Here is a 14,188-nt window from a genome sequence, read left to right as displayed (position 1 = left end):
TTCAATATATGCATCAAGCCTTTTTTCTCTTCACTTACTAGAGAAAATTATTCAATAGACCAGCGCCATCTACTACTACTATAAACCACTCACATTACTCTGATACGATATTGATTATCAGATTACACTATGAAGTTTTTGTTTCTCTGTTTTGTCGTTCCTCTCTCTTTCCCATAACCCTCTGGCTACTGGCGTACATACTTGAGAGCGCTGTCTGATTCCCTCTTTTTGCATTGACTTTTATATAGACTCCCCTTATCCTAGTGACCTTAAAGGTTCAGTCTATTTCACTGATAGCAGCATTTGTGGATTTGTCTCGCCACTTTCTTGCTCAATTGTCAATTTGTCATTTGTATCGCAGCATAGGTTTTTTTACAGCGCTTACACAATTCTCCCCTTTATTTATATATATATATGTGTGTGTTTATATTTGTATATAAATGTGTATATACAGTATGTGGTTATATGGGTATATATGTATGTATATACATCTGAACATATATAAACACATAAATACATGTGCATATATACACAGTCTCACAAAAACGCACATATATATATATTTATACATACATACATACACACCCATACACATATTTAGACATATTTGTATACATTATAGCCCTTTCCAGTCAAAAACCTTGTCATGTACCATAGATCTTTATATCAATAATTTTTTTCAGAAACTGTATATATGAGTATAAAACTTTATTGTAAAGTATTTATATTCGCCTAGATTTAGAGTTTTGCGTTAGAAGGGGTGCGTTAGCTACGCGTGGTTTATTCCCCCCGCACCTTTTAAACAACGCTGGTATTTAGAGTTGTCTGAAGGGCAGCGTTAGGCTCCAAAAAGGGAGCGTACAGGCATATTTACCGCCACTGCAACTCTCAATACCAGCGTTGCTTACGGACGCGGCCAGCTTAAAAAACGTGCTCGTGCACGATTCCCCCATGGGAAACAATGGGGCAGTTTGAGCTGGAAAAAACCTAATACCTGCAAAAAAGCAGTGTTCAGCTCCTAACGCAGCCCCATTGTTTCCTATGGGGAAACACTCTCTAAGTCTACACCTAACACTCTAACATGAACCCCGAGTCTAAACACCCCTAACCTTACACTTATTAACCCCTAATCTGCCGCCCCCGCTATCGCTGACCCCTGCATATTATTTTTAACCCCTAATCTGCCGCTCCGTACACCGCCGCAACCTACGTTATCCCTATGTATCCCTAATATGCTGCCCCTAACACCGCCGACCCCTATATTATATTTATTACCCCTAATCTGCCCCCCCCCCCCACGTCGCCGCTACCTACCTACACTTATTAACCCCTAATCTGCCGACCGGACCTCACCGCCACTCTAATAAATGTATTAACCCCTAAACCGCCTCACTCCTGCCTCAAAAACCCTATAATAAATAGTATTAACCCCTAATCTGCCCTCCCTAACATCTGAGACACCTAACTTCAAGTATTAACCCCTAATCTGCCGACCGGACCTCGCCGCTACTCTAATAAATGTATTAACCCCTAAAGCTAAGTCTAACCCTAACACTAACACCCCCCTAAGTTAAATATAATTTAAATCTAACGAAAAAAAATAAATCTTATTAAATAAATTAATCCTATTTAAAGCTAAATACTTACCTGTAAAATAAACCCTAATATAGCTACAATATAAATAATAATTATATTGTAGCTATTTTAGGATTTATATTTATTTTACAGGCAACTTTGTATTTATTTTAACTAGGTACAATAGCTATTAAATAGTTAATAACTATTTAATAGCTACCTAGTTAAAATAATTACAAAATTACCTGTAAAATAAATCCTAACCTAAGTTACAATTAAACCTAACACTACACTATAAATAAATTAATTAAATAAACTACCTACAATTATCTACAATTAAATCAACTAAACTGTTCCGATCAGCCAATAGAATGCAAGCTCAATCTGATTGGCTGATTAGATCAGCCAATCGAAATTCGAGGGACGCCATCTTGGATGACGTCCCTTAAAGGAACCTTCATTCGTCGTCTAGTCGTCGGGAGAAGAGGATGTTCCGCGCCGGAGGTCTTGAAGATGGAGCAGCTCCTCGTCGGATGGATGAAGATAGAAGATGCCGCTTGGATGAAGATGTTTGCAGGTTCCGGATCTCTTCTTCTTGCCGGATAGGATGAAGACTTCGGAGCCTCTTCTGGACCTCTTCTTGCCGGATAGGATGAAGACTTCGGACCCTCTTCTGTACGGATCGGTGATACCCAGCGTGGGGAAGATAAGGTAGGAAGATCTTCAGGGGCTTAGTGTTAGGTTTTTTAAGGGGGGTTTGGGTTAGATTAGGGGTATGTGGGTGGTGGGTTGTAATGTGGGGGGGTATTGTATGTTTTTTTACAGGCAAAAGAGCTGTTTTCTTTGGGGCATGCCCCGCAAAAAAGGCCCTTTTAAGGGCTGGTAAGGTAAAAGAGCTGTAAATTTTTTATTTTAGAATAGGGTAGGGCATTTTTTTATTTTGGGGGGCTTTGTTATTTTTTAGGGGGCTTAGAGTAGGTGTAATTAGTTTAAAATTCATGTAATCTTTTTTATTTTTTGTAATTTAGTGTTTGTTTTTTTTGTAATTTAGTGTTTGTTTTTTTGTAATTTAGTTTAGTTTGTAGGTAGTTTATTTAATTAATTTATTGATAGTGTAGGGTTTAATTGTAACTTAGGTTAGGATTTATTTTACAGGTAATTTTGTAATTATTTTAACTAGGTAGCTATTAAATAGTTATTAACTATTTAAAAGCTATTGTACCTAGTTAAAATAAATACAAAGTTGCCTGTAAAATAAATATAAATCCTAAAATAGCTACAATATAATTATTATTTATATTGTATCTATATTAGGGTTTATTTTACAGGTAAGTATTTAGCTTTAAATAGGATTCATTTATTTAATAAGATTTATTTTATTTCGTTAGATTTAAATTATATTTAATTTAGGGGGGTGTTAGTGTTAGGGTTATCTTAGTTTTAGGGGTTAATACATTTATTAGAGTAGCGGCGAGGTCCGGTCGGCAGATTAGGGGTTAATACTTGAAGTTAGGTGTCGGCGATGTTAGGGAGGGCAAATTAGGGGTTAATACTATTTATTATAGGGTTTTTTGAGTCGGGAGTGAGGCGGATTAGGGGTTAATACATTTTTTATAGTAGCGGTGAGGTCCGGTCGGCAGATTAGGGGTTAAAAAGTGTAAGTAGGTAGCGGCGACGGGGGGGGGGGGGCAGATTAGGGGGTAATAAATATAATATAGGTGTTGGCGATGTTAGGGGCAGCAGATTAGGGGTACATAGGGATAATGTAGGTTGTGTGGTCGGCAGATTAGGGGTTAAAACATTTTATTATAGTGGCGGCGATGTGGGGGGACCTCGGTTTAGGGGGTACATAGGTAGTATATGGGTGTTAGTGTACTTTAGAGCACAGTAGTTAAGAGCTTTACGAACCGGCGTTAGCCCAGAAAGCTCTTAACTCCTGGCTTTTTTCTGCGGCTGGAGTCTTGTTGTTAGAGTTCTAACGCTCACTTCAGCCAAGACTTTAAATACCGGCGTTAGGAAGATCCCATTGAAAAGATAGGATACGCAATTGACGTAAGGGGATCTGCGGTATGGAAAAGTCGCGGCTGGAAAGTGAGCGTTAGACCCTTACCTACAAGACTCTAAATACCAACGGTAGGCCAAAACCAGCGTTAGGACCCCCTAACGCTGGTTTTGATGGCTAACGCAGAACTCTAAATCCAGGCGATTGTGTTTAGTGCATATTTTTTAACCTTTACGTGAGGTCTTCAGTAGCACTAACCCAAAGAGTGCAAATTCTGTTTGAAAGGGTTAATTCCAGATCAAATTAAGAAAACACGTGCTGCTTTTTCAGATGGATGACAGTACGTTTCTATGAGCACAATGTCCCTTTAAATCTATCCTCCTTATAAAGCAATAATGAGCCATAATCAGTTTTCTCTTGTGAGTTTGCCTAAGTTGGTTAAGAATGTGTAGCTATACCAGGCATAATGGAAGCCAGCTGAAATCTGTAAGACACGTGTACTGCTACAGGGAAATTTTAAACTGAAATTAGCTCTTCTAACATTTTTATATAAACTGAAAACGTGATAGAAATTACAATAGTGCAAACAAAGTAGTCTGCATGTAATTACGCTACATTAGTATCTGGCATGCCTTCAGCATAACTATATTATGGGATCACACTCTGTATCTATCCACATTGTTTAAAGTTAGTTCACTGAATTTGATCATAATATCTAGTTGTGTTTCCATGTAACTGCTCATGGAAAAACGTGAATATTTTCTAGTTGCATAAAGGGGAAATGTAATGGTAAATTTACTTTTGTTGCACCCCCTACCCCTAACGATTTTAACTATTAAAGGGGCAGTAAACTGTTCAACTTAAAGGGGCAGTAAACGTAAAAAATAATGTTAGATTATGCTAGCGACACCTTAAAAACAAGACATTGAGAGATTTACCCCCAAAGGTATACTTACCTTCCGTTCTTCGCCAGCCTATTATTATTTTTTTTCTTCTCAAAAGTGCTTCACGGGTGCGCTGGGTAATCACAGCGTGCCTGATCGTGGCATAGTACTAAATGTAGCGCCGCTCCTGGCTTTACCCAGCACAGGAGCGCACTATACATTCAGTTCAATGGCTCGACCGGGCTCCCTGTGATTAGACAGTGCGGCCGTGGCACGCTTTTGAAGGGAAAAAAAATCCTAAGAGGCAGGCGAGGAACGGAAGGTAAAAAACAGAATTTATGCTTACCTGATAAATTACTTTCTCTTACGGTGTATCCAGTCCACGGATTCATCCTTACTTGTGGGATATTCTCAATCCTACAGGAAGTGGCAAAGAGAGCACACAGCAGAGCTGTCCATATAGCTCCCCTCAGGCTCCGCCCCCCCAGTCATTCGACCGACGGTTAGGAGAAAAAGGAGAAACTATAGGGAGCTGTGGTGACTGTAGTTTTACAAAAATAAATTTGAACCTGACTTAACTGCCAGGGCAGGCCGTGGACTGGATACACCGTAAGAGAACGTAATTTATAAGGTAAGCATAAATTCTGTTTTCTCTTACATGGTGTATCCAGTCCACGGATTCATCCTTACTTGTGGGATACCAATACCAAAGCTTTAGGACACAGATGAAGGGAGGGAACAAGTCAGGTAACCTAAACGGAAGGCACCACTGCTTGCAAAACCTTTCTCCCAAAAATAGCCTCCGAAGAAGCAAAAGTATTGAATTTGTAAAATTTGGCAAATGTATGCAGTGAAGACCAAGTCGCTGCCTTACAAATCTGTTCAACAGAAGCCTCATTCTTGAAAGCCCATGTGGAAGCCACAGCTCTAGTGGAATGAGCTGTAACTCGTTCAGGAGGCTGCTGTCCAGCAGCCTCATAAGCCAATCGGATGATGCTTTTCAGCCAGAAGGAAAGAGAGGTAGTAGTCGCTTTCTGACCTCTCCTCTTACCAGAATAGACAACAAACAAGGATGATGTTTGTCTGAAATCTTTAGTTGCCTTTAAATAGAATTTTAAAGCACGAACCACATCAAGATTGTGTTTCCTTCTTAGAAACTGGATTAGGGCACAGAGAAGGAACAATGATTTCCTGGTTAATATTCTTATTAGAAACCACTTTTGGAAGGAAACCAGGTTTGGTACGCAAAACAACCTTATCTGCATGGAACACCAGATAGGGTGAATTACACTGCAAAGCAGACAATTCAGAAACTCTTCGAGCACAAGAAATAGCTACCAAAAACAAAACTTTCCAAGATAATAACTTAATATCTATGGAATGCAAAGGTTCAAACGGAACCCCTTGAAGAACTGAAAGAACTAAATTTAGACTCCATGGAGGAGCCACAGGTTTGTAGACAGGCTTGATTCTAACTAGGGCCTGTGCAAACGCCTGAACGTCTGGTACAGCTGCCAGACGCTTGTGTAACAGGATAGACAGAGCAGATATCTGTCCCTTTAAGGAACTAGCTGACAAACCTTTCTCCAATCCTTCTTGGAGAAAAGACAATATCCTTGGAATCCTAACCTTACTCCACGAGTAACCCTTGGATTCGCACCAACAAAGATATTTCCGCCATATCTTATGGTAAATTTTCCTGGTGACAGGCTTTCTGGCCTGTATCAGAGTGTCTATAACTGATTCAGAGAACCCACGCTTAGCAAGAATTAAGCGTTCAATCTCCAAGCAGTCAGTTGCAGAGAAACTAGATTTGGATGCTTGAATGGACCTTGAATTAGAAGATCCTGCCTCGATGGCAGTTTCCATGGTGGAACCGATGACATGTCCACTAGGTCTGCATACCAAGTCCTGCGTGGCCACGCAGGCGCTATCAGAATTACCGAAGCCTTCTCCTGTTTGATTCTGGCTACTAGCTGAGGGAGAAGAGGAAACGGTGGAAAGACATAAGCTAGACTGAATGACCAAGGCGCTACTAAAGCATCTATCAATGCCGCCTTGGGATCCCTGGACCTGGATCCGTAAAGGGGAAGTTTGGTGTTCTGACGGGACGCCATCAGATCCAATTCTGGAATGCCCCATAGCTGGGTCAGCTGAGCAAAAACCTCTGGGTGGAGTTCCCACTCCCCCGGATGGAAAGTCTGACGACTCAGAAAATCCGCCTCCCAGTTGTCTACTCCTGGGATGTGAATTGCAGATAGATGGCAGGAGTGATCCTCTGCCCATTTGATGATCTTGGTTACTTCCTTCATCGCTAGGGAACTCTTTGTTCCTCCCTGATGATTGATGTACGCTACAGTCGTGACTGAAATCTGATGAATTTGGCCGCAGCTAGTTGAGGCCATGCCTGGAGCGTATTGAATATCGCTCTCAGTTCCAAAATGTTTATCGGGAGAAGAGATTCTTCCCGAAACCATAGACCCTGAGCTTTCAGGGAGTCCCAGACCACACCCCAGCCTAACAGACTGGCATCGGTCGTGACAATGATCCACTCCGGTCTGCGGAAGCTCATTACCTGAGACAGGTGATCCTGACACAACCACCAGAGAAGAGAGTCTCTGGTTTTCTGGTCCATTTGTATTTGAGGAGACAAATCTGCATAATCCCCATTCCACTATTTGAGCATGCACAGTTGCAGTGGTCTTAGATGAATTCGGGCAAAAGGGACAAAGTCCATTGCCGCAACCATTAAACTGATTACCTCCATGCACTGAGCCACAGAAGGCCGAGGAATGGAATGAAGAACTTGGCAAGTATTCAAAAGTTTTGACTTTCTGACCTCTGTCAGAAAGATTTTCATTTCTACCGAGTCTATTAGTGTTCCCAGGAAGGGAACCCTTGTGAGTGGGGACAGAGAACTTTTTTCGACGTTCACCTTCCACCCGTGAGACCTTAGAAAGGCCAGAACAATGTCCGTATGAGCCTTGGCTCTGTGAAAAGACGACGCCTGTATTAAGATGTCATCTAGGTAAGGTGCTACTGCAATGCCCCACGGTCTTAGTACCGCTAGAAGGGACCCTAGCACCTTTGTGAAAATTCTGGGAGCGGTGGCCAACCCGAAAGGAAGGGCCAAGAACTGGTAATGCGTGTCCAGAAAGGCGAACCTTAGGAACTGATGATGATCTTTGTGGATAGGAATATGTAGGTACGCATCCTTTAGATCCACGGTAGTCATATATTGACCTTCCTGGATCATCGGCAAGATTGTCCGAATGGTTTCCATTTTGAAAGATGGAACTCTGAGGAATTTGTTTAGAATTTTTAGATCCAGGATTGGCCTGAAAGTTCCTTCCTTTTTGGGAACTACAAACAGGTTTGAGTAAAATCCCAGTCCTTGTTCTGCAATTGGAACTGGGTGTATCACTCCCATCTTTAGAAGATCTTCTACACAGCGTAAGAACGCCTGTTTCTTTGTCTGGTCTGAAGACAAACGAGAAATGTGGAACCTTCCCCTTGGGGGAGAATCCTTGAATTCTAGAAGATACCCCCTGAGCAACAATTTCTAATGCCCAGGGATCTGGAACATCTCTTGCCCAAGCCTGAGCAAAGAGAGAAAGTCTGCCCCCTACTAGATCCGGTCCTGGATCGGGGGCTACCCCTTCATGCTGTCTTGGTAGCAGGCACAGGCTTCTTGGCCTGTTTACCCTTATTCCAGCCCTGCAAGGGTTTCCAGGTTGCTTTGGGCTGTGAAGCGTTATCTTGCTTTGCGGCAGCAGAGGTTGCAGCAGGTCCGCTCCTGAAGTTGCGAAAGGATCGAAAATTAGCCTTGTTTTTGGCTTTAAACGGTCTATCCTGCGGGAGGGCATGGCCCTTCCCCCCAGTGATATCCGCTATAATTTCTTTCAACTCGGGCCCAAAAAGGGTCTTTCCCTTGAAAGGAATGTTTAGTAACTTTGTTTTGGACGACACGTCAGCCGACCATGATTTGAGCCAAAGCGCTCTTCGCGCCATAATGGCAAAACCTGAAATTTTTCGCCACTAACTTAGCTAATTGGAAAACGGCATCAGTGATAAAAGAATTAGCCAGCTTTAGGGCATGAATTCTATCCATGACTTCGTCATATGAAGTCTCCCTCTGGAGCGACTCCTCCAGCGCCTCAAACCAAAAAGCCGCTGCAGTAGTTACAGAAATAATGCAAGCAATTGGCTAAAGAAGGAAACCTTGCTGCACAAACATTTTCTTCAGCAAACCTTCCAATTTTTTATCCATAGGGTCTTTAAAAGCACAACTGTCTTCTATTGGTATAGTTGTACGCTTAGCAAGTGTTGAAACTGCTCCCTCTACCTTAGGGACCGTCTGCCACGCGTCCCACCTGGGGTCATTTATGGGGAACATTTTCTTAAAGATAGGGGGGGGGGGAACAAAAGGTACACCTGGTCTCTCCCACTCCCTAGTCACAATATCCGCCACCCTCTTTGGGATCGGAAACGCATCAGTGTATACAGGGACCTCTAAAAACCTGACCATTTTACACAATTTTTCTGGGACCACCATGGGGTCACAATCATCCAGCGTAGCTAAAACCTCCTTAAGCAGAACGCGGAGGTGTTCCAGCTTAAATTTAAACGCTAAGGAATCTGACTCTGCCCGCTGAGAAACTTTTCCCTCACTGCCACTTCAGAGTGTTGTGAGGGTACAACAGATAAATCATCCAAAGCTTCTGATTGTTCATCCTCTGTTCTTAAAACGGAGCTATCACGCTTCTTTGGAAAAACTGGCAGTTTGGATAGAAATGCCGCAAGGGAATTATCCATGACTGCTGCTAATTGCTGTAAAGTAATAGGGCACAATGCGCTAGAGGTACTAGGCAACGCTTGCGCAGACGTAACTGGTGTCAACACATGGGGAGAGGAAGGAGGGCTATCCTCATTACCTTCCATCAAAGAATCATCTTGGGCTACATTTTTAAGTGTCACTGCATGGTCATTAAAATGTTTAGATACCTTAGCACACTTTAAACACAAATGCAATGGGGGTACCGCCATGGCTTTTAAACACATAGAACAGGGTCTATCTGTAGGCTCAGACATGTTAGACAGACTTAGATAGCACTCAAAAGCAAAAAAATACACTTTTTGAAAAAACGGTACTGTGCCTTTAAATAATAAAAAGCACACACTTTTTTACCAAATCTCCAAAAAAATATCCAATCTTTATGAAATTTTCACCATATGATCCTAATGCTTTGAAATGATTGCACACCAAGTTTTTAGACAATTAACCCCTTATTGCCCAAACCGGAGCAAATTGAAGCAGACCACCGGTTTAACACACTACAGCACGGTGCCACAGTCTCTGCTGTGGCCCTACCTTCCTTTGGGATTAGTTTTGGAACGAAAATAAGCCTCCCTGTAGTCCTCCTGCAATCTCTGGACTCTACATGGCGCGAAAATTAGGCCCCCTCCCTCTTCACTCCGGAGTTGTGGGGCCTTCCTAAGCCAAATTAGGTGTCTAAAATTATGCCAGGCGTATAAAACCCCAAAAAAGTGTTCCAAACATAATGAACACTTGTGCAAATATCAGATTATAGTAATAAAGTAATCGATTTTCCCCATAACAGTGTCCACCAGTGATTTAAGCCCTTTAACCAAGCCATCCTTCTATACTGAGTCTCAGAATATGGCTTACCTTCCCACATGGGGATTTCAGTCAGTCTTCTAGCATTACCAAGTCTTGTTAGAAAAAAAGTGACGGAGCATACCTTAAGCAGTTAAGCCTGCAAACTGTTCCCCCCAACTGAAGTTCTCCGGTACTCAACAGTCCTGTGTGGGAACAGCAATGGATTTTAGTTACAACATGCTAAAATCTTTTTCCTCTCAGCAGAAATCTTCATCACTTTCTGCCTCAGAGTAAATAGTACAAACCGGCACTATTTTAAAATAACAAACTCTTGATTGAAGAAATAAAAACTACAAATCTAACACCACATACTCTTTACCCTCCCGTGGAGATGCTACTTGTTAGAGCGGCAAAGAGAATGACTGGGGGTGGAGCCTGAGGGGAGCTATATGGACAGCTCTGCTGTGTGCTCTCTTTGCCACTTCCTGTAGGGATTGAGAATATCCCACAAGTAATGATGAATCCGTGGACTGGATACACCATGTAAGAGAAATACCTTTTTTGGGGGGTAAATCTATCAATCTTTTTTGTTGTAAGGTGCCGCAAGGATAATGTAACATAATAGTGCACATAGTACAGAATTATGTAACATTATTTCTTTACGTTTGCTGAACCTTTAAATGGATAGAGAATGTGATTTTTCAGCAACAATTGTATTATCAAACGCTGCTTCTAAGTTCTTTTCAGCTTACCTAGCTTTACTTTAGACGTGCACGGGCAAAAAATGGGTTTCATTATTTTGAAAATGTTTGGTTTGGCCAAATTTTGTTCATGGGGATGTTTGGATCTGACAAATATTGGTTTCTGGTTTCGTTACCGTTATTTTTTAATAGGAACAACTAATTTTAACAAAATTCTTACATTATAAAAATTAAAATGACCTATCCTTCAGTACCAACAGAACATATAGGGGTAGATTTATTAAGCAGCGGATGCTGATTTGTACGCCCATCGTTTCTGGCTTGCCTGAAACAGAAGTTAAGAAGCAGCGGTCGTAAGGTGGCGGACTGAAATCATCCCGATCCGATCGGGATAATTGACACCGATCAGCCGCGAATGTGCATGGGGAGTCATTGCACAAGCATTTCACAAGAAATGCTTGTGCAATGATAAATGCCGACAGCGTAAGCTACAGAGAATTACGTCCGCTCGACCTTTGTTAAATCTACCCCCTAGGGTCAAGTACAATCCTTTAAAAAATAAATAAAACCTATGGGGATTTGTGTAGTAAAATAATTTGATAAGCTTTTCTAAATGATTGTGATCTGTCCTATATCTTGCTGATTGTTTCAGCCTACCTTCACCTCTCTAGACCTCCTGACTGATTATATTTAGACATAGTTATATATGTATCTCTATGTTAAAGACCTTTGTAGTGCTTTTTATAACTTCTTTAATGCAATTTTTAAAAAGTCATTTTTATGTGTTATTATGAGTTTAACTGTACTGTTAAATGTATTTAATGCGTTTTGTGCAACTTTTTTGTCTTGCGTAACAATTAGCCAGAGCTCTGAGGTCACAGTAATCTTTCTAGCGTAAATCACGATTTGCACTCACGTGTTCTCATTCACTTTCAACTTGTAATACAAGCAGAATTTAACTGGCGTGCAAACGACCTTGAAAACCCGATATCGCTCACACGCAAATGATAGAGCTCCACTCATAATCTAGCCCTATGTGTTTAACCCACCGCAAATGAGTTAAATATATAGTAGAAGTACCACTTAGGTCCTGCAGAGAACTGCTGGTCCAGAGCAGAAACTGATGTTGATCTAATGAGCAACACTAGTCGCACAACTTATACTTAAGTACTGATTCAAAATGCATTATTAAAAAATAATCCAAAAAACATACAATTTCCCATAAGCACAAAAACAATGTTTCAAGCCTGCAATAGGCTCTTAGTCATGTATACTTAATCACATACAGGTTTGTCTCTTTTATACCTGCACTTATTGAGTTAACCAATCACAGACTAGAGTATACTGCCATCATGTGGTCACAGTTTGGTATAACAATACCACGATTAATTAGTTTCTATTCTAGCCTGATCATACAAAATTTAAAACCATAAAACAATGCATTAAATATACAATAAAACCTATATATGCATAATTAAAAAGAGGAAATATCTGCACAATATAACTAGATATCAGATGATTACAAAAACAAGAATCAAACTCTTTGGTGTCATGGAATTTAATTTCTGTATCCAGAACATTTCTATAATTTTAAGCAAATTCTCTCTGTCTCCCCCTCTCCTGGGTTTGGTCACATGTTCAATGACCTGAAATCTTAATTGGCTGATATTATGACCCATAGAAAGAAAGTGAGAGACAGGTGCTTCTCTATCTATCTATCTATCTATCTATCTATCTATCTATCTATCTATCTATCTATCTATCTATCTATCTATCTATCTATCTATCTATCTCTATCATGCGTTGTTTAATTAATATAACTCTTGCATTGGACAGGTAACCCCCCCCCCCCTTTTTTTTAAATGAAAAACTACAACTATAACCAAACAATTATATATTCATTACATTAAAAAGTTCTAAAAATGACTAATGCAATAGATGAGAAATTTCACTTACAAAATGTAGGCAATGACACCGATAGACCAGCAATCCACTGCTTTGCTGTATGGCTTCTGCGCTAGTACTTCTGGCGCTACAAAGGACAATAAAACTCACAATTAATACACATAGAATGTAAATAAAAAGTATTGCAATGCTGGCATTTTATAAAACAACTGTAATAACTAAATACAGTAAAAATACAACTTTATAACTGGAATTACATTTGGTACTGCTCCTTGTCTCCTGTTCACAGGTCTGAAGATGATCACGGGATGTTTAAAAACATAAATTATGCTTACCTGATAATTTCCTTTCCATCTGTATGAGGAGAGTCCACGGCTTCATTCCTTACTTGTGGGAATATAGAACCTGGCCACCAGGAGGAGGCAAAGACATCCCAGCCAAAGGCTTAAATACCTCCCCCACTCCCCTCAGCCCCAGGGTATAAATGATGCCAGAAGGACAAAAAATGTTGGTCTGCCCAACAGAGAAAAAAACGGGGTGGACTCTCCTCATACAGATAGAAAGGAAATTATTAACACTAACCTCCTGAAGATTGACTTACCGGGAGACGTCTTCATCCAAGCCAGGCGAAGTGGTCCTCCAGACGGGCAGAAGTCTTCATCCAAGCTAGGCAGAAGTGGTCCTCCAGACGGGCAGAAGTCTTCATCCAGACGGCATCTTCTATCTTCATCCATCCGGCCAATAGGATTGAACTTAAATCCTATTGGCTGATTGCATCAGCCAATAGGATTTTTTCTACCTTAATTCCGATTGGCTGATAGAATTCTATCAGCCAAACAGAATCTAAGGGACGCCATCTTGGATGGCATCACTTAAAGGTACCTTCATTCTGTTTTAGTTGTCGGATGAAGAGGATGCTCCGCGTCGGATGTCTTGAAGATGGACCTGCTCCGCGCCAGATGGATGAAGATAGAAGATGCCGTCTGGATGAAGACTTCTGCCCGTCTGGAGGACCACTTCTGCCCGGCTTGGATGAAGACTTTGTTAGGGTTTGGGCGGCAAAAGAGCTAAGTGCCCTTTTAAGGGCAATGCCCATCCAAATGCCCTTTTCAGGGCAATGGGGAGCTTAGGTATTTTTAGATAGTATTTTATTTGGGGGGTTGGTTGTGTGGGTGCTGGGTTTTACTGTTGGGGGGGTTTTAAGGGCTACTGGTAGTTTTGTTTAGGCTAGGTTTTTTTTTATTTTGGGGGGGCTTTTTTATTTTAATAGGGCTATTAGATTAGGTGTAATTAGTTTAAATTTCTGTAATTTGTTTATTATTTTCTGTAATTTAGTGGGGTTTTTTTTTTACTTTAGCTAATTTAATTTAATGTAGGTAATTGTATTTAATTTAGTTAATTTATTTATTTATAGTGTAGTGTTAGGTGTTAGTGTAATTTAGGTTAGGTTTTATTTTACAGGTAAATTTGTCTTTATTTTAACTAGGTAGTTATTAAATAG

General features: G+C 40.8%; 1 protein-coding gene across 1 annotated transcript in view; it reads right to left on the bottom strand.

Moving 5' to 3' along the window:
- Positions 1-14,188, bottom strand: part of CAMK1D (calcium/calmodulin dependent protein kinase ID) — a 782,349-nt gene that overhangs the window by 94,029 nt on the left and 674,132 nt on the right. Inside the window, exon 6 of the mRNA XM_053716475.1 lies at positions 12,739-12,814. Coding sequence (XP_053572450.1) covers positions 12,739-12,814 — 76 coding nt within the window. The remainder of the gene's footprint in view (positions 1-12,738; positions 12,815-14,188) is intronic.

This window comes from Bombina bombina, chromosome 6, assembly GCF_027579735.1.
Source record: "Bombina bombina isolate aBomBom1 chromosome 6, aBomBom1.pri, whole genome shotgun sequence".
In the NCBI taxonomy this organism is placed as follows: domain Eukaryota; kingdom Metazoa; phylum Chordata; class Amphibia; order Anura; family Bombinatoridae; genus Bombina; species Bombina bombina.
This window is presented reverse-complemented; position numbering and strand designations above follow the sequence as displayed.